Source organism: Falco punctatus (genome assembly GCF_963210335.1).
Source record: "Falco punctatus genome assembly, chromosome: 7".
In the NCBI taxonomy this organism is placed as follows: domain Eukaryota; kingdom Metazoa; phylum Chordata; class Aves; order Falconiformes; family Falconidae; genus Falco; species Falco punctatus.
The window spans coordinates 11584144-11604760 of NC_137587.1; the positions used below are offsets into that span (position 1 = coordinate 11584144).

Genomic DNA, 20617 nt, shown 5'->3' on the forward strand with positions numbered 1-20617 from the left:
CACATATATCAGTCTAAATGAATGCACTGGGAAGTGCAGCTCAGGTTTTCTCCTTCAATTTTTGTCCTATATCCTCAATAAACACCTGAACAAATATTAAGATCTTCTTAATTTCCCCACAGTTAAACCAGTAATGTTATAAGCCTTTCAACATCAGGGCAAGAAAAGAGAATGCATGTAAATGTAAGAATTATCTCAAGACATACACACCACATAATCTGATATAAAACTTTACACTAGGAGCTAAAGAGCTCTGATGAAAAATACAGTGCAGAGTATAAAATTTCTCTTAAAATACAAGTGAAAGGCAAGCAATCATCACAGACATATTCAAAGTCATCAAGCATTTTGATAAGAATTTCAGGGAACTGAAAGATTTTTTTAAAAAATTACATTAGGGGAGACACCAAGTATTTCAAAAACCTCTGTTTTATTTGTACAGAGTAAAATACATCATATAGTGAACATTGTTTTCCACCCATAATCTAAAGCCATTAATATGTGTCATCTTTTCACCAAATATCCTGGCCAGAAGCACAGACAATGGAAATGGGAATGCTAATTAGTCTCTCTCTGCCAGAGCTACAAGGTGCACATCAATCTCCGCTTCTGTAAGGATCCTGAAAGGACAAAAAGAAATCTTAAATAGCGTAAACTATTCTTCCCCTTAAACTCCAACATTACAACCTAGTATGTACAGAAATTATTTTTATACAATGCATTTTTCAGCCCTTTCAAGACCTGCTACCAGGGCCACAGGCCAACATTCCAATTCTTTTTGAAAAATAAAGGAAGAATCAAAGGCATTAGAGACCAAAGAGGTAACACATGGTAGAAAAAGGGCAGGGAATTCTTCAAGAGCAATCTATTTACAAGGTGGGACGTGGCGAGAAGAATGGATATAATAATTAGCACGATGACTCCAGGGGGACACCAATTTGCACTCTGCTTGTTATCCATCCTTTCTAAACGGGGCATAAGATCGGTAAGTGAAGTCTGGCAGAAAGCTAGCACCTGACCCTTGAGCAGCAGCAGAAAGGGGGCAATGCAGCTCCTGCATCACTTTCTCAAAAATGCTGTGCTGTTCTGTTGCCCTAAACACACACCACCAAATGCAAAACCATCCATCATCACCATGTCAACTTCAAACCGATTAGGAAGCACTCAAAAGACTGCACCTGTAGGACCCAAAGGTTTGAAGCCTCTCTCCAATCCCTACCTACCAAGTAGCTAAAGTGCAGAGGACTTTTCTTCCCCACTCAGCTGTTCCTCTTTCTTCTTTTTTATCTTTCCTCAATAAAAAAAGCAATGAAAGACTAACTAAGGCAGAAATAACTGAACTCCTCTGCAGCAAGCCAGACTTACCTATATTTTAGGTAAGACATACCTAGAGGGTCCTTTTGCATTAGCAAAAAAGCCCCAAAACTTATTCTCCCACATTTCATGCATATGTCTGCAGCTACACATTGTTTTGGGAGGTGGCTGTCAAGCACACTGTATCTGATGTGAGGTGTAGCCCTCAGCAGGAAGATTTCCAGGTGTTGCCTCAATAGATTGACCAAGTAACCTTGCTGCACTCAGATTCAGGCAATAACAGGGGAGGAAGGAAACTGCAGGTGTCTTGCTTTTGTGCTAGGTGGGAATGCAGTGTACTCAAAAAGTAAAAGTTCAGCCAGTTCCAAATCACTGCAGTGATTTTTAAATCCAGGATCTTTTAATCTTTTTTTTAAGTTTAAATCGACTATTTCAAATCATACAAATTCATAATCTATTAACTATATACTGGAGATGTTAAAAGCTGCTACAATTACAAGATAAGTAAGAATCACTTAAAGATCACATTTAGAAAAGGATTTAAAAGATCAAGGGACTTGAAAAATTTTCCCCAACATAAACCCAGACTTTACTGCGTTAGCTGTCACAACTATGATTTAGAAGTGGACTCCAGATATTAGTACAAAGAAAATTTTTTATTCTTTTAAACATGAAAAAATCACCTAGACCAGATTTAACTACATTTTAATCATCACATAAAGCCAACACCCTTTTAAGAAACAAAAGGCAACACTTTTGTCCACTGGATCCCTTAACCATATCAAACATTTTAAAACCGTTGTTTTTTTTTTTTTTAAACAGTGTATTTTACCTCTACATATTCTGAAGAGTTACAAGGAATAAAACCTCCAAAACTTCAGCTTCTGACATTTATCTTTTTCTTGATTTACCATGACACAAGAAGTTGAAATTAACTGCACATGATCAGAGAAACACACGATTTTATCAACACCGATCACTTACCTGAATTTAGGATTTTCCACTGTAACTACACCAACTTCTATTTCTGAAGGTTTGAAATCAATGGATAGTACAGTAGACAGGCATGTTATTGCTGTCTGAAAGAACACAAAACCCCCTATCATTAAACAGAAAGCACCAAGGCTTTTTTTTTTTTTTTAATAGACATAGCATGAACAACTACCCTTCCTTCTAATTGTAAGTTATTTTTAAATTATTTCCTTCCAACTCAAAACCTCTGCTGAAAAGTTTCAAATAGTCTCCCCTTGTTACAGAATACAGTACCTCTCCAGGTCCTCTCCCTAAAAAGCCCATCTTCAGTCTCCTCCCTAAAAAGCCCAATCTACAGAAACCAAAGGGGCATGACATTTTCATAGCAGGAAAAACCAACAACCCCAAAACCTTTTATCATGCAAAGATTAAAACCCCAGGTTCCAAGGACAGAAGGTGTTTCATCAGTGGCAAACAAGACAGACACCACCATTACAGTCCAAGATTACTCAAAGCACACGTCACTTACATAGCTTCCATTTTGGCTTTGCTTCTGGTAATTAAAGTTATGTTGGTTGTTTTTAAAAGCTGCATTTCATCATGGCTTAACTTATTTTTTTCCCCCACCCTAATCATCACCTGTTTTTAAAGGCTTTCTTCGCAACCGCACTTGTACTTAACTCTGCAGTAGGGTCACAATAATGCTAAAGATGCATTCCTAAAATGATGACTGAGCCCAAAAAGAAGTTCCATAAAACAGCTATGTAGCTAGACGCTTATCACATCAGTTATTCTGATCTGCTGGCATTTAATTCTGATCAGTAATGTGTCAGGAAGCGTAGAATACCAAACAAGGCTTTTCTAAAGTTTATTTTTAGTATGTTGATAATTGATTCTGCAAGAATTCTGTAAGACTATATAGATGTCTTATGAGAAGACTGCCAAGTTGTAAAAAAACAAAACCAAAAGTCCCGAAATGAAAACCAAAATTCTTATCCTTGGAGCATTATCCCTAACACACCACAGCTTTTTTTTTTTTTTTTTTTTTTTTTAAAAAAAAGGCAGTGTGCCTGTGTGTGTGAAGAACGTTACAAAAACGCGATTCTTTTTTTTGTTTGACAGACTCGCTTCTCCCTGTCACTGCTGATTTTTAGAGTAACACGTTTCTGATCTACATTCACAATCTCAGCATTTTTAAAAAGACAACAAAAAGGTACAGAAGCACATCCAGGATTTGACTGGCAGATTAATTACCAGTGAAGTATTTGTGCCATACCATGGAAGTATTATGAATTAAAAACAAGAATATGAAAAGACAGTTTCATCTACCTCCAACAGCTCAACTAAGAGACATGCACAGTATAATCAAGCAGTGACAGAAAAACACATTCAATACGAAAAATATTTAGCCAGGATAAAAAAGGATCTCTGAGGTAATTTCAAATACATTCAATTTCAGTATGCTATGATTATTTACCCCTCTCAGGATCTTTTTAAAGAAACTACATATTAAGGAAATCAGTACTTATTAAGGTATAGACATCAAAATTATGAGTTTTAAGCTGAAGAATTTTCAGTTTAAATGGTACTTCCACAGTAACGTAGACTTGGAAGTAATTTAGCTGATGGTCTGAAGCTGCATAGCACTCACAGGGATCTTAATACAGTAATCTCTTTAATTTTACGGGGGGGGCAGCTGCTTAGGTTATTCCTCATTTCAGCTGCTGATCTTGTGATGCAGGAAACATACCATTATCATACATATATGATAAGAACAAGGCCAGGCAGGAGAAACAGGCGAGCCATGGAAGAGGACTGTTTACAGACAGTGTGAGGGAAAAAGTAAGGATGATTTATAAAACAAGTTCACTGGCCAATTTTATAAGTGGGATACATTCTTATAATGGGCCTTGAACAACCGTTTTCACAGTAGGCATAACAACTGGTGTTATATATACTAAACTGACAAACAAGCACTATCCCGTCCTGTTCGAAATGCTTTCTAACATGAAGATTGGTTTAAGTGTCACTAAAAGAAAACTGTACTGGCTAGTAACGAAACACCAGCTGCAGTAGGAATGCCACAATTACAGATTCTGCTTCCGCTAACGTAAAGGAGAAAAAAGCAGACGAGATGACTATTTAAACATTCGCAAAATGCCTGCAAACGATTTTTTGTTGGAACAGCTACGCTTGCTCTGACAGCAATGCAGAACTGTAAGAAAACAGGAAAATGCCTATCTGCATTCCTCTATATCACAAACCTACACACAGCATATTCATTGAAAATACTTTTAACAAATCTTTATTTCCTTCTGCTGGCCTACCTCTACTGTTTGTTCATATGTCCAATCAAATTTCTTCTTTACTTTCTTTTCCAGAAAACTGGTTGACTCTGTCTGTTTAACTCCTGCAGCTGTGGCCTTGAATCCACAATAGTAACCTGCCGGATCACACTTGTATACCTGAGGGCCGTGTTCTTCATCAATACCAATCAAAATCATACCTTGAAGAGAAAAGTTGTTAATTTATTTCCTTCCCCAATTTTAGCAGTTTCATTCAAGTGAAGAGCAGAACAGATACTCCTTTCCTGTGAAAAACACGCATGCACAGCAGTACATTTTTGGGAACCGATCCCATATACAGAGCCAGGATTTCCTCTTTCTCTCTAATTTGCCATTTCTTACCAGCATCTCACTATCAGGTACAAAACTCAGTTTAGTGCAAGGTACATTTCTGCCATTCCCAAAGACTGCTACTCATTAAACAGAAACATTTTTGCCAGGCTCAGTGCCTGAAGAATCACGAAGTCAGGAAATACACAAGTTTAATCCCGATACAAAGTTAACCCAACCACAGTTCACATCCTGTGTGTTATATGACACTTCAAAAGTATAAACAATAGTTCTATTAACGTGCCTTTTACTGGAAAGCAACTTTACAAATCTATTGAAACTAATGGAAATATTAAAAGATCAACTTTAGATTTCTTGACTGTAATCATAAAAAGCACTGCATTACATCCCTTTTCCTCTTTTAAAGGAAAAAAAACCCCAAAACTGAAATGGAATGTGGAAATATCAGAACATAAAACCGAGTCTTTAAAGACCATTTGACTAGGCACTTTCAGGTTGGACAGACCTCAAGTAACACAAACTGGTCACATCACTGAAACGCATTTGTGTTCACCCACACTTGTATATTTACAGTTGTATAGTCTCAATATACATATTACAAATAACTCAAAAACAATACTTGCAGTATTGCAAAAAACAAAACAAAACAAAAACCAAACCAAAAAAACAAACCACCAAAACAGAACAAGGTCAAGGGTTTAAACTACTTTTACTGCACATTTGTGTAACTTCTAACTGGTAGTTATAGCTGATACGCTATTACTACAAGAGAAAAAAATTTCCCATCATCTTTTCAAAAAAGGTTAAGGAAAGTTAAGAAAAATACACTTTTATTCATGTATTTAAAAAAACTCCAAAACCCAACAGTTTCCAGTAGTATCAAGGCACGCAAAATACCAAGGGAAGAAAGAAACAATCATTCCTGAACATTACAAGCCGTACAAGCATAGGAAAATTGCCCCATCATGGAAACTGTGGTGCAACCCTGAATGTTACTTTTTTTAGTGAGAAGTGCTAGTGCTTACTATGATTACGAGAAGTGATTCATCAATTCTGAAACTATTCTCCTAAAAAAAAAACACCAACAACCAACGAAAAACCAACAAGCAAACAAAAAGAAACCCAGACAATTTTAATGAAAAAGTAATTGAGAAAACCTTAAGTCTTTTATCTCAGTTCCCGGACAGCCTGACAGCACAGTTATAACTTGCTCACAGCCAAATGAAAGAGAAAAAAAGTCAGAACCAACCCCAGAACACACAGATGACCAGAAATATCTATAAAAAGCAACTCTATACACGTATTTTATTTAAGCTGCATTTGTTGTTATAAAACAAGACTAGTGTATAAATGTTTGCAAGTGAAATTTTTAAGCACTTCTCTGCATTACATATATCATGGTTCAGAGCAAAAATTATGCAGATTTTTGTCCTACATATAGCACTTAGATCAAAAAAGTCACAAAATCTGGACGAATGTAATTGCACTCTCCATAGATCTTTTTTAACAGTGATATTTATCCATCCACAGACACCAGTAAAAAGAGCATCTCCCATCCACAGACGTCACTGCACAGTGCAAACAGACTAAGCCCCAAAACCTAAGGTGAAATAGTATTAGACATTTTAGAGAGGCTAAATCATTTACTCCAATTCAAACGCTAAGTCAATGGTAATAGTCATGGCTCCAATTCATGACTTCCAACACTACTCTCTCATTCGGCTGCTCATCCCTCTTACTCCTTCGGTTACATCTGTATCTCACACAAACTGAAAATGGGTGAGGATTTCTTACACTTGAAGTTGAAGCTTAAGACAGGAAACAAAAAGATTAATTTCCTAGAGTATACTTACAGCAACCAAGAGGCCTCATTTCAGCATTTTGCGTATAGACCTGAGAAATATCTGCAATCCTTTTACACAGCATATCCACAGGGATGTCATAGCCATACTTGTACTTCCAGTTAGCAGCCTCATAGCGGGCTCGCTGCACCTGGGATCTGCTGTCAGCTAGACAGAAAGAAGCGATATTAATTTCACCGGACATGTACCATGTCTATTCCTAGCACTGCTCGAGAACGCTAATTCCAGGCCCAACTTCAAGTCATCTTTAAATATACACATTAGAACTTGTTTAAGTTCTCCAAAACCACACTGAGTGGAACAAATCTCCTAGAGTACTTATTTATGTGATGCAAAGTTGGGGAACTACCTAAAAAACCTGACACTTCAGATACTTAAAATAGATGGTGAATTAAATACCTGTCATTCCTGTCATCACACAGCCGATATTTTCAGTAATTCTGAATAAATGAGTCACTGTGTTGGAATCCAGTAACTTGTCCTAAAGAGGAAACAGAAATAATCTAATAGAAAACACTGTCCTTCAAGTACAAGAAAAACAAAAGACAGACTCTGAATGCTCCGGTATCTACAGAAGAGCCCAAGAGAATCAACCAACAGCTACAAATTGTCATTCAGGCTCTCCATTATCTACTGCTATAGGCACATGAAGGAAGAAATAGGAGAATAGCAAAGATAAAACCCATAATATCTGGAAAAGGATGACAGCTAAAGCGTGACCAACATCGAAGTCCTTTTCCCTCTGAAGAAACTTTGAGAACACACATGCAAAAACTTGGATTCTCATTGTGTGCTGCCCTTCAAACACAAGGGTTTTGCCCCTTTGTCAATGCTGTATCACCACTGTGCTGAAACACTCCTGAAAATCTTCACTGCATGCTATTGGTATAACATTTCTGAGTAGGAATTCAAGAAATCAGGAAATTAAGGACAACTCAGCCCTTACAAGCCAAAGTAACGTATGCATGCTGAAGTACAGCAGGACCAACTTCATATTTTAGCTTTATCCTTTTGACAACTACAGAGAAAACCAATATTACAGTACTTGGTGAGGAAATGGACAACTGAGCACTAAATGGAGCTAGAACCTATAAGCAGAATGATAAGATATTCAATTCAAACACCAATATATGTCAATGCAGATAAATATAATAACAATGTTGCAGAGTCTCACCCCCACCTTTCTTCTCATCTCCTTCCAGTCCCGTCCCCCCCGCCCAACAGACTACTTACAGGTACTTTCTTCTGTGTTACAATTACTGCAGAATCTTTCCCACGAACAGCTACAGATGTAAGTCCACCTTGGTTTATAGCCTTAAAAGCATATTCTAGAAAAATACGTAAATGTTAATAAAAAACAGTGTTAGTGACATTAGAGCAATTAACTCTGACACCTCCCCCAACACCAAAATCTCACCAGATTCTGGTCTTTTTAATACTTGTGCAACACTTTGTATCTTTAAAGTCTTTAGTACAACACACACAAGAACTTTCTCATGGGAATTAACTTGTGAAGAGAGTCAATGACTCTCTTCACAAAACCCCTACTGCTGCTTCCTCCAAATATTTCTAATAATTTGCCTTTTTGTTCAGTTAGAATGCTTAACAACAACAGAATTTCTTTAAAACAAAAAGGCTGTTCCGCACTTGACCAAAATATTTAACCTTAACCTACAGTGACTGTAAATCCTTACAGAAGATTTTTTTAACATGCAGAAGTTCAGTATTTCAAGCATTATCACCACTGCAAGAATGTAATTTTCTTTTGTAGATTTTAAATGATACAGATGAAACCTGAAATGATGGACCAGGCACAGACAATGGGTTTTAACCTTACTATCACATTTTCTGACGTTCAAACATTGCAATGCTTTTTATTCACTTTTTAACAAAACCTATGTACATGCCAACTAAACAGCATTATTCAGATAAATATAATGGATTAAGATCTACTTGTTGTGATCCATGCAATAAATTTCCCGTGATTAATGGTTTCAAAAGCCTCAGAAACAGCAACTTCAAAAATTATGATAAACATTAAGAACTTCCTAATATCTGGTTAGGAAAGGCAAGTTTCAGGTAGCAGCTAAACATAGATGAATTCTTTGTTGGCTGTGTGAATGAAACTGAAATTTATAACATGTCTAACTAACTGCACAGCAAATTGCTAAAACTATCCTCTAAAATAATGGCAGCAAGAAACTCAGCTGTTTTAAAAGCTGCAGTCCGATCTATGGAAGGGACTACACAACAGAAGAGAATCCGAAAATGAAAAAACAAATCTTCCAAGAATGGGATCTTAATGTTCAATCTGCTGAGTCAGTGTTGTGGAAGGGCTGATTGCCATCTATCCATGGCACTGTATTTATTACTCTTAGGCATCAGAGCATTTAGTGGTTACCCAAATGTGCCACGAAGAATGTTTCCCCTTTTCTCTGCACTAGCTGTGCAGCTCCACTCACCTCTTCACTTGCCTTCCCCAGGACGATCAGTGCTAGCCTGGAGCAAAGCACAGAACCCAGCGAGGCATGAGCTAGCACTGCCGGCATACTGGTCATGTTTGAAGCCCCAGGCCACGTCTCTGCAACACCTGTTTATTTACGTGTACAAATATCTGAAGGGAGGGTGTAAAGAAGATGGGCAGAGCCAGGCTCTTCTTTAGTGGTGGCCAGTGACAGGACCAGAGGCAACAGGCACAAACTGAAACACAGGGGGGTCCATCTGAACACCAGGAAACACTTTTTTACTGTGAGGGTGACAGAGCACTGGCACAGGTTGCCCAAAGAGGTTGTGGAGTTTCCTTCCTTGGAGATATTCAAAACCCATCTGGACATGGTGCTGGACAGCCCGTTCTAGGTAGCCCTGCTTGAGCACTGTTCTGTGATTCTGTGACACTTAGGTGGGAACAGGAATAGGTGCCCTCACAAACTGGTTTTGCTCGCAAGTACTGGCAGCCAGGCTTACTGAACTGCAGGCCATTCTCACAGTGTTCCTATTACCATCTGCACTGCTCAGTTTTCAAAGACACAAGCCAAAAAGTGAAGTGGCTCTTACAGTATAACAAATTCAAATTGCTAGTGGCATTTTAAGCCTGTTTTCTGCTATGTAAGTATTTCAGTAGTACTGTACACATTCTCTCTGAAAAGAGTAGCCCCTTGCTGTTCCCTGAATATATCACAACAGTCAGAAACTTAACAATAACAATTTTCTTCACCTCCCCAAATTCCACTTAGCTGAAACATCACCTTTGAAGACTGGAACTAATAGGTGGCAAGACACCACTGATGCTCTGAAGGATTTTAACCACAGCAACAAGAAATAAATATGAAATAACTGTTACTTTTCTAATATGAGATCACTTCAAAGGCACATGAGCTTTGGAAGCAGAAGACAGATCTAAGGTAAAATACAAGCATTTCAGTCCAGTATCACTACACTGGAAAACTCCACTCAGGTACTGCCGAATTCCAGCAAAACTTCAAGTTTTAAGGCAGCCTTAAAGCAACACGTGTCCATGGCCATCCTTCACAGCACCTGGTTAATCTGAATCCAACATAGGGACAAGGACATACAGGGCTCAAAAACAACAAAAGAGAGAAAGATACAAGCTAGATTCAGGTATTTGACTGCAAGCAAACATGAGCTTTCTGTCCATGCTGTGGCAAGGTGCTGGCCAACAGACACACAAGTGTGGCACCGTGCCCAAGTTATCAGCCTGGCTGCAGACAGAGTGAGCTCATACTTGCTGGAAGTTAACTATGCACACCTACATATTTTTCTTCCTATAGCATACAGGTACTTCAAGTATCTTTAAGACACCTTCAGGCTGTGTGCACACTCTCAAGTACATGCAGATACTTGCTTCTAAGACACCGGTAAAAGATACAGTTACTGCACGTCTCTCATACGTTAACCTAATGGTTGAGTATACCCAGGAGGTGGAAAACCAAGGCTCAGTTTCCTCTTTACTACAGGATGCAGAAACCATTCCCAACAAGTAGTACTGCAACAGAGAAACAGCCAGAAAGGCAATGCAAACCAACCAGCCTGTTTTTAACGGCAACGGCAGGTCAGAGCCCACGACTCTTCCATTACTGAGCCACTGACATCCCGTCACTACCATCCACATGGATAAGGCTTATTATGCAAGTTGCATGCATGCCTTACACACACTCCAGGTATAAGACAGCACCTGTATGTAGGCATCTAGTACAGGTAACTTTCTACCTGTGTACAGACACCTACACATAGGCACCTTCTTAGCTGCTCCTTGAAGAAACGACTGCTTGAGACTGGGCCGCCTGCCCATGAAGCCTATTCCACACAGCCTTCTTCCTGAGAAAAACTCAAGGACAAACCAAAAGAAGCTATTGGCTACAATGGACAATTCATACAGTCTGGTCTCAGCCACCTCCTTTCCTGGAGAACAGATGGATGTATGGGCATGCCATGCAATGCACATGCAGGGAAGCCACTGCAGCTGGGGAAAGAGCCACTAAGCTCCAGGAGAAGATGGCATCAAGATGATGCTGCCAAAACAATTAATCTGGCCTCACTGAAAGTTCCTGGAGAATCCTCATAATGAACTGGCCTGCCAGACTGTGAGTTGACTATGCTGTTACAGAGTATTCTACAGAAGGAGCACCGTAAGGCTCTTCTGCAGAATTTGGTGCACTGTAAAAAGTATGAATACAAGATTCAGTGGCCTACAGAAGAAAATGAAGATAGGCTGCAGTTTAATTGCAGAATGTTCAAAGAAGCCTGGAAATAAAGGATGGTTGCTGCTATGTCACAGGCCATGATGTACAGAGCACATGGCATTCAGGTGTAACAAGAGCAAGCATAGGATATCTCCGAACACTGACTCTTACTCTGGCATGCAGGGTTTGAGCAGTTCGGGTCCCATTCGAAACAGCTATTGTGGTTCTTGGATTCCCAAGCACAATGCTTGTAAGTGAGGCAAGATAAACTGCAAGAACACTTTAGGAGAGGTAAACAGTTTCTGGATAGCTGTCAGCTTGGTCTCCCAGCACCTGAAATCAAACACGGGGAAGCCACAGCAGGTCCCTCTCTGCGGCAGGGGACACTCGAGGAAGCCTACCCTGGCTCCAGGCTTTCCCCATCTCGAGAGGATCCCTCTCCCAGGCCGGCACCACCGGGCCGGCACCGCTCCAGGCTCCCACCAGGCTTCTCCCCGCACACCGCGGGAGCAGGCGGAGCGGGAGCCGAGTCTCCCCGGCCACGAGAGGCGCCACGTCCCGTGTCCCCCCCCATCCCCAGAGGCAGCCCGGCCGGGCGGGAAGCGGCGGCGGCTGAGCAGGCCGGGCCCGTGACGGGGCAATTCGGCGGCAGCATCCTCGGTGCCGGACACCCACCGACTTGGTAGAGGCGGCCCTCGGGCGAGAAGATGGTGATGTGGCGGTCGAAGCCGGCGCTGGAGCCTCGGGACATGGCGGGCGCGGGCAGGGGCGGCGCGGCGAGGGGCTCACGGCGTGCAGGGCCCCACCGCTACCGCAGCCAGGGCACCCGCCGGAGCGCTTCCGGGTTACGCGCGCGGCGCAGGCGCCGGAGCCCCCTCCGCTCGCGCACCGTCACGCTCCCCCCCGCTGCGCACGCCCCAGCGGCGCCGAGCATGCGCGCCGCCCGGGCCTGTCGCGACAGGGCGCCCGCGTCGCGAGCTAAAACGCAGCCCGCTGCAGTGCGGCAGCTGTCACGCGTGTAGGCGGGGGGGCCGGCAGCCGGGCCCCTCCGGCTGCGCGGCGAAAAGGCGGGTGAGGCCGTGGGGCGCGGGCGGCGCGAAGCCTCGGGCTGCTGAGGGGGTGGCGAGGCACGGCCAGGCGCGCTGGGGGGGGGTGTGAGCTGGGGGGGAGGGGGGGCGCCCTAGGTGTGGGTGAGCTGGTGGGGTGGTGCCTTGGGGGGGGTGAGCTGGGGGGGAGGGGGGGCGCGCTTGGGGGGGCGCCCTAGGTGTGGGTGAGCTGGGGGGGGTGGTGCCTTGGGGGGGGTGAGCTGGGGGGGAGGGGGGCGCCCTGGAGGGGGTGAGCTGGGGGGCACCTTAGAGGGGGGTGAGCGGGGGGTGGGCACCTTGGGGGAGGTGAGCTGGGGGGGCTCCCTTGGGGTGTGCCTTAGGGAGCGAGCTGGGGGGTGTGCGCTAGGGATGCACTTGGGGTGTGTGCACGCAGACAGCAGGAAACTGGAGAAAAGTATGATCGTGAGCTGTACAGCCAGCCAGGAAAACACCACCCCCCCCCCCTCATAATTTTCTAAACAATATATTTCCACGTGTTCTCTTCAATTAGTATAACTCTGAAGCACAGAAATACACTAACCTCATAAAAGATGTTCGGGATGCTCATAGTGAGTAATTGTTGCCGCAGCTGCATTATAATAAGATGTTTAAAAGACGTAACTTTTTATCAGTGTCCAGTACAAAGGGAAATTCCCCACATTTACACTTGTGAATATATGTATGCTCTTTCTGCCTCTCAGCAACTTGGATTTCCCCTACTCTGTGGGAAGGCTTTTATTTTTTAAAGTCGGTCATTAAGAGTTGAAAAAGCTGTGTTTTGGTATCCATACCTCTATTTTAAAGCGTAATTATTAGATGAGCTTAGTCTTTGTTGGAATAGCAGCTTACAGGAGCATTTTGTGTATGCCATAAATTAAAAGTCTGCTTTCTTCAATTTTTCAATATACTTTCCTTTGCTTATTTAATATTATGGGAGAATAAAATGTCTCACTGTTTATTACAAGACACGGAGTTTGTCTGTTCATTAGGGAAGCACTTTGCGGGCAGACATGAAATGTTTGAGGCTGTGATGCCAGCACTGGAACACAGAGAACATGCAAATGTAAGAATGCCTTTGCTGGGTCAGATGCAGAATCTCTCTAGCCCAATGCCCCATCTCCAGCTGTGGCCAAAAGTGGATGCCCAAGGGAAAATATTAAGACTATAGAGAACCTTTAATGATACACGCTCCCTGAGTCCTCTCCCAGTCTCCAGCCATCTGGAGGGACTTCCCAAGGCAGAGGTAGTGTCTGGTTATTTAATAACCCTTACTGGATTTCTCTTTCATGAAGTTGCTGGTCTCCCCTTGAACTCGCGTGAACTTGCATCCATGACATGCCATGGCAGAGTGGCTCAGCATAACAACATGTTGTGTGGTTTCACCTGAAAGCTCACCTTTTGTCTGCCGGCACCATGCCACTTAGGTGCTGGGACATGGCAATGAGTTGATCCCCATGCGTCCCCTCCACAACACTCATGATTCTTACAACCTCTGTGTCTCTTAAGACCTGTGTTCCTCCAGGCTGAGGATTCCTACTCTCGCAGTCCTTCGTGTACAAAGCTCTTCCATTCCATAACACTGCAGTTTAATGTCAGATTTTTTACCTCTTGAGAAAAAGGGGATGGGAAAATGGAAGTAATTATCAAGCATTCAGCCTGATTGCCAAAAAGTAACCAAGCAAGAAAATCCGTCACTCTTTGCAATCAAAGATTCAATATTTGACTTAGACTAAGGAAAGAGCAATAGCTGCTCAGTACCATGGAAATGACAGAGTGGAAGTCATACTACTTTGAGGATACAGCTTCCAGAAGTTTCCTCCATCTATGGTAGCAGTTTTGTTCAGCTTCCAAAGCACGTTTTTGTTTCAGAAGAGTACTCGTATTTTGGGTTTAGTGTTCATCACCTCTGATTAGCCATATGAGAGTCGAAGTCTGTGCTGCAGGATCCTGAGGAAGACTGTTCTCACTGGTACCTTTTAAGACAGTAATCCACAAGTTGGTGAGCTTGGAGATGAAGCTATTCACAAAACCGCTGTAGTGCAGGCTGAATCAGTTCAGTCTTCCTCAAGTCTGTCTTGGCAGTGTGTTTGTGTCTGCATGGCATGTGGCAGGTGGAGCTAAGCATTAGTTCCTTCTGATTCCTCTTCCCACTCGGTGTGCTACCAACTGACTCCTCTTCCAGTCAGTGTCATTTGCCACAGTTTCGGGGGTACCAGTTGCTGCAGCGTTTGGAGGACTTGCCTTTCTGGCAGTGTGGACCCACATCACTAACAAATTACTACCAGAGACAGATCCTGTTCCATCTTCCCCTGGATACACCAAGAATGTTACTATTTAGAAGGTATTGTGGTATCTCTGTATGAACAGTTTTAGATGAAAGCCAAGTGATTGGTTGGGGACGTGTCTGTTCTCAGTCAAAAGGAAGCGGAGGATGCATTTATACCAGTAAGATGTTGATATTATGCATGTCTGTTAATCACCAGGGTGAGGTAAAATACAAATTAAATGGATTAATATGTCTGGCAATGAAATGGATAACCTGAAGGTGCAGTTTCTGATCAGCTAAACCTGACCTAAGGCAGAGCTGCAGGGACTGACCTGCAGCCTGACATTTCACCCACCCACCCCCCAGGTACCAGTACTGGTGCAGTGGTGCTAGTTCAGTGTGACAATGCCAAGTCTGACCTCGGCAAAACTGGTTTAAGGGGCATTCAGCCATCCCAGCTCTGAATTGCTTAGGAATATACAACCACCAGAGCTAGTACCAAACTGGGACCATAACAGCACTGATTCACATCAGTTTATGCTGTTGTGGAACTTCATCCAGAAGGTAAGTAACCCACACACAGAGCAAGAGTTGCTAACTAAGCAGGCCTGTACAGGAGAAGACACACACTTTAACAAAGTAATATTTGCATTTTCAAGATGTGGCAGTTCTCGGACTTTAGAATTGTAAAACCAGTCTTCTGACAGACTAAAAGTAAATCAGTTTGAGGGATGAGAGAAATAGATCCAATCTCTGCTTTCCCTGGTGTACTACAGAAAGAACGTAAAGGACCAGGAGCTGGTATGTTCTGTCAGAAAGGGGCTCTGTAATGAACGCTACCAACATTATGATTCATTTAAAACCATGGTTCTAGGTTACCTTAAGAGGTACACACAGCTCCTCTACACTTTCTGCGCAGTACCTGAAGGACATGACTGTATGTAAATCACACCTGCTGTTTTACAGAGTGATACGTGGAGCAGAACAAGTCTTGGGATTGCTCTCTGACATGAAAAAAATAGCAGGGGAACATGCTTAATGCTAAGAGGTCTGAGAAAGCTCATCATGGGACATTGCAAAAGCTCAGAAATGCAAGTACTATACAAAAAGATCCGCATGGTCCAGCTCAGTTTCAAACACAATTTTTCAGTGTACAAGACAAATGTGACAAAGCCACATTTAAGCTGAGATTAACATGGCATTTCAAAGTTTTTTGGGGAGAAAGGTTCACATTAAAGTGGTAAGTGCAATAAATGAACACGTTTACCACACAAACACTTAAAAAATAATGATGTAGAACACTTTTCCTGTAATATATACTATTTTATTGTTTTATAACTTGGGGTAGGTTTTACAGAAGTCTCTGTAAAAAAATCAGTTTTGTCCTGTAAGATTTTGTAGTTTTTTGCCTGTAAGATTTAGTTTTTGCCTGTAAGATTTTGTAGTTATCATCAATTTTTGTTTAAAACATTTGTGCATATCCATAAGCAAACTATTGCAGTGACATGAAATCCTGTCAGAAACAGCAAATTTAGGAGCGTGAAAGAGCCACACAATATCTCACTGATTGTTTCCTTATTCTTCCAAACAAAATACATGTTGCTGTAAGACACCTTTTGCATTCAGTGTGATCAACTGAATTCTAATTAGAGCAAGGAAGTATTAGGGCTCTGTGTGTCTGGCAAATAGTAAACATACCATTTGGCCCCGTTAGCTCCATTTATTGGTGGTAGACATTGTAAAATACTGTTGCAAGGTGAGCCCCACAAATTTTCTATGTACTTCGCAAGTCCTGCTTAATTTCTTGAAGTACAGAGTTGATGAATTTCAGTGCAGATGAAAAGCTTGAGGAAAAAAAAAATACCCACAACCTGAAATTCCAAGAGAAAAAAACAAGTTTTAATCCCAGTCACATTGAGAGGCTACAGAAATTGCCTGCAAAGATGGAAATAATAGACCTAATTTATCCCTGCTGGCCCACCACTGATGTCAACAGATTTACTGCAGGAATGATTTTGACAAAATGCCGTGACTGAATTTTGTTTAGTTATAGACCTCACACATTATTCCCGTAACTGTACTGCTGAGTTCTTCTAGTCAGCAACAGTGATTAAAAATAAAAAAACCCACCACTTCAGCTTGTGCAGTTAACATTCTTCATCATTTCTGTTGAATGCAGAGCCATTTTCTTGGTGCGTGGAATGAGTATTTTTCCTCAAAAACGTCTTTATAGGGGATATGCCACGTATCACCTGTAGTCTGTACCACACAGTCATAACGGAAAGCAGGCTGTTGGATAAAGGCAGACAAAACAATTTTTTTTTAGACTTTACACAATATATTACTAAAATACCAGTTACAGGTAGTTATAACTTCCAACACTTACCTTAGAAATCTCCATAGAATTATCTCTAACAATTCTCATTTATTTCCTTACACCAAAAAAATTCTAAATTTTAGTACTGGAGGAAAAACTACAACATCTTTTAGTATTTTGTGGTCTAGGAGTCATTGTAAATGGTTAAAATTCTGTCTTCAGTCTCCACCAGATAATAATGATTTGAACATAATGCACTCAATTTCTAGAAATAGCAAAATGTTTGGTTTTCTATTAAATTAAATGAAATCATATGGGAATTAACTCAGGATGTGGAGTTTATAGGCTTGAACTGATAAGATTTAATGACATTAATGACATCTTGTGTTTGTTCTTTCAGTGTACCTCTTTACAGAAGTCACTTGCTCTGGGCTGAGGAGGATGTAAGAGAAGGGTCTATCACTAACACTTTTAAAAGCATCTAGTCAAACAAATATAATAAACCATTTTCCTGGTCTATTATGTTACAGGTATACTAGCTCAACATATATAACACAAATACAAAATAAGCATTGGCAATTACAGTTCTCAGAACATACTATCACTCTGTATATATAGTCTTGGAAGTCTACTTTCCTGTGACAGCTTCCCAAACAACCTAGAAGACAGCTATGACTGCGAATGTCACTCACACAAATGACTTGTATGGGAATTAAGATGTGAAAACTACTAGCCCTCATGCAAAAGAAAGAAACAAGGTGTAGCTAAAGCTGTGTTACCTGATTAACTCGGGTAACCCTACATTCAGTATTTGGTTCCAGCAGAAGAAATGTATATATGGCAACACTGAATGAAAGGCTGTCGTTCTTATAAGCCTGTATCTCTGTTTGTAATGATAAGTAGTAGTTTACAATTTTAACCAGAGCAGCAAGAAAATGAATCCACATAGGTGCAGTATTCCTTTAAGTATGCAATAATAATGCAGACAGAGCAGATAACAAAAACCTGCATGATTTGGAATGTTATGTGATACATTTTTCCCTAGAAAAATCTTAAAAGAGCTGCGCTCCTGTTCATGTACTGTTCATAGCTCACAGGGATACATGTCTTCTAGACAGTAACAGTAGTATTCTGCTATAAGATGATGCTATGCTTGGAAGACAGTAATCTCTATAGCTGAATACTGACTGTAAACCCAACTGTTCTGGGCTTTCCTTCATAAAACTTTAAACATATGTTAGGCTAGTATTACAGGGAATACCAAAATACCTGTATTTTCCTGCTTCTTTAAAATAAAGATGAAAGAAATTCTGTTTTACAATTAGAAGCATGATATTTTACAGTAGTGCTACAGAGGAAAGTAAGATATTTCAAAGTTTAAATGAAAACATTGGCACTTAGGTTCTACAACAATGGAAAGATTTGTATACACAAACTTGTATTTACATTTACATTTTAAACATCTAGACAGCATTTCTTTTCTTTTTTTGACAGTTTTCCTGTTTGTGGCATGCTTTGTGAATACAGTGAATTTTCAGTGAACATGGGAGTTTTAAGCCCATTGGTACAAATCCATTTCTTAAGACTCCAACAAGAGTCTTTTGGCTTCCAGAGTTTGAAATTGTGTATCTTTAATGAATATGCTCTGTGTGCGTTCTGATTACGGCATAAAACTTACCAAAAAATTTATACGACTTCCTCCTGCAGAAGGGAAAACCACTATTTGGTGTCCACGCTGCCACTTACGGAACAGATGACGTGTCACACTGTCGGAAAGACAAGCCTTGTGATCCCGGAGGAAGTCTCTAGTAACAAACTTGCAATGCTTCCCTGACTGAAGAGTTGCATATAACAAGAAGGCATCATCTTCAGAGCTTAACAAAAGAAATGGAAAAGACAGGCATCATTCACAAGGCAGTAAGTGGTTACAGGAAATGAATCAAATGCTGATCTGAGATTTATTCATCAGCAACACTGAAAATTCCTATCACTGCTCTAATTCTGTGGTAAAATAAAGAACTTCTGCTTACCACAGGGCACCAGAAGTTGGAATGCAATAAAAATTAATTGCATGCTACATAGAGCATTGCTCCCTCTTAACACAACGTGATAACACAACAATACAATCTTTTGCCACAAAACTTAACAATACAGTGCTATGTGGAACAGAACTGGTAAAACTTGTAAGCATACCCCCAAAACTTTCCTGAATACAATCATCACAACTCAATAATAAAGTGTAATGTAGGCAACAGTAAAAAATCTGTGAGTCTTCTTTACATGGGTAAATATACTTCCAAAAACTGGTATGATTATTTGAAAAAAAATATTCAACACTAGCTGTGCTATTAAACAAATAGTTTTAGGGGAAAATCTCTAAAAATACATTTATAGTGGGCATGAGTTGCCCTGTACCTGGAGTAGCTGAGAAGAATTTGGTTGAAACTAGTTTCTGATTGCTGTGAATTACTGTAATAGTAAGTGACAAGACACAAGATTAGCAAGGGTCTCCATCCTGGAGTAACAGTGTCCTCTTGGTGCTCAGATAGCAGGAAAGAAAGCAATGTGATTCAACTGCAAAGAGAACAAGAGCCAGAACTGGAAGTGGGGTGAAGAACAGATCTGAGACACGGAGGCAGACAAAAGAGACTTGGTCTGGCTGTTGGGACAAGGAACTCGGTCAGAAGTTCTGGGTCACAGAAGAAACGGCAGAGATAGGTTAAGGATCAACAGTGCCCAACTCAGATGGAGACTAGGTGGAGCCGGAACTAGAGGAAAATTGAGACTCATTATATGAGGAGAGCAGGGCAAGGAGAGGGGGCAATGAGGTGGAGGCAAGTACTGAGTTTAAAGACAAGGACAGGATTGACTGGACAAGAGCAAGGGGGTTGCACTTAAATCAGAGAGGCAGACGGTCTGTTTCCACTCATAGGAACAGTCTCCTCTGGGAGCAGCAAGGAAATCAATGCTCCAGACTCTCCACACTCCTGGGCTACCAAGCAACAACGGCCAGGCATGAACTTCGTGTCCTCCCTTTGCAGGGCTAACACAGCAGACCACAACTGTACTGCAGTGGTTTTAACAGTTATAAACCCTTATAAAGCATACAAATGCCAACATGATTCCAAGTGATTAAATTCTTCACAATGCAACTTTTAATATATATTGGCTTTGAAGCAAGTATAGCAAGGGATATGTTTCTCTTTCACACACACAGAGCTAGAAATTCTAGTAACAGTACTGAAAATTACAGCAAAATGCACATAAATCAGGTGTTGATCTCCATTACATTTAGCCATTTTCTTCAACTTACATATTTTCAGCAAAGAAGAAGTCTGCCTTACTCTGCATCTCCTTCATAATCTCTCTTTTCCAATTTGGAGAGTTACTCAGCATGTGCTTGCGGCCCAGCACAAGCAACCGGACATTCTGTTTTGCCAGGCAGTTTATAGCATCACATAGCTG

General features: G+C 41.1%; 2 protein-coding genes and 2 long non-coding RNA genes across 7 annotated transcripts in view; 2 read left to right on the forward strand and 2 right to left on the reverse strand.

Moving 5' to 3' along the window:
• Positions 1-411: 411 nt before the first annotated feature.
• On the reverse strand, positions 412-12300 carry PSMA6 (proteasome 20S subunit alpha 6). Its single transcript, XM_080395142.1, has 7 exons — positions 12160-12300; positions 8018-8112; positions 7184-7265; positions 6776-6931; positions 4614-4792; positions 2299-2393; positions 412-620 (listed from the first exon to the last, which is right to left on the reverse strand). Exons 1-7 carry the CDS (start codon positions 12233-12235, stop codon positions 563-565), a joined length of 741 nt encoding a protein of 246 aa, XP_080251268.1. The 5' UTR covers positions 12236-12300; the 3' UTR covers positions 412-562.
• Positions 12301-12422: 122 nt separating this feature from the next.
• LOC308067025 lies at positions 12423-18995 on the forward strand. Of its 3 annotated transcripts, none has more exons than XR_013929407.1 (4): positions 12423-12555; positions 13559-14910; positions 17553-17682; positions 18860-18995. It is a non-coding gene; the product is annotated as an uncharacterized lncRNA (long non-coding RNA). The 3 variants fall into 3 exon arrangements; XR_013929408.1 differs by having other exon boundaries at positions 12425-12555; positions 13862-14910; XR_013929409.1 differs by lacking the exon at positions 12423-12555 and having other exon boundaries at positions 12838-14910.
• Positions 15406-17125, forward strand: LOC308067029. Its single transcript, XR_013929413.1, has 2 exons — positions 15406-16217; positions 16252-17125. It is a non-coding gene; the product is annotated as an uncharacterized lncRNA (long non-coding RNA).
• PRORP (protein only RNase P catalytic subunit) overlaps positions 16713-20617 on the reverse strand; it is a 53368-nt gene continuing 49463 nt past the window's right edge. For both annotated transcript variants that reach the window (XM_080395133.1, XM_080395134.1), the window contains exons 6-8: positions 20466-20614; positions 18831-19026; positions 16713-17124 (exon numbers count right to left, since the gene is read on the reverse strand). In XM_080395133.1, coding sequence (XP_080251259.1) covers positions 16996-17124; positions 18831-19026; positions 20466-20614 — 474 coding nt within the window. In that variant the 3' untranslated portion in view covers positions 16713-16995. The remainder of the gene's footprint in view (positions 17125-18830; positions 19027-20465; positions 20615-20617) is intronic.

Coding starts and splice junctions, on each gene's coding strand:
- PSMA6 (XM_080395142.1), bottom strand. CDS start 12,235: ATGTCCCGAGGCTCCAGCGCCGGCTTCGACCGCCACATCACCATCTTC. Junction 7,266..8,017: donor TAACACAGAAGAAAGTACCT/GTAAGTAGTCTG, acceptor TTTCCTCTTTAG/GACAAGTTACTGGATTCCAA. Junction 6,932..7,183: donor TGTGATGACAGGAATGACAG/GTATTTAATTCA, acceptor CTTTCTGTCTAG/CTGACAGCAGATCCCAGGTG.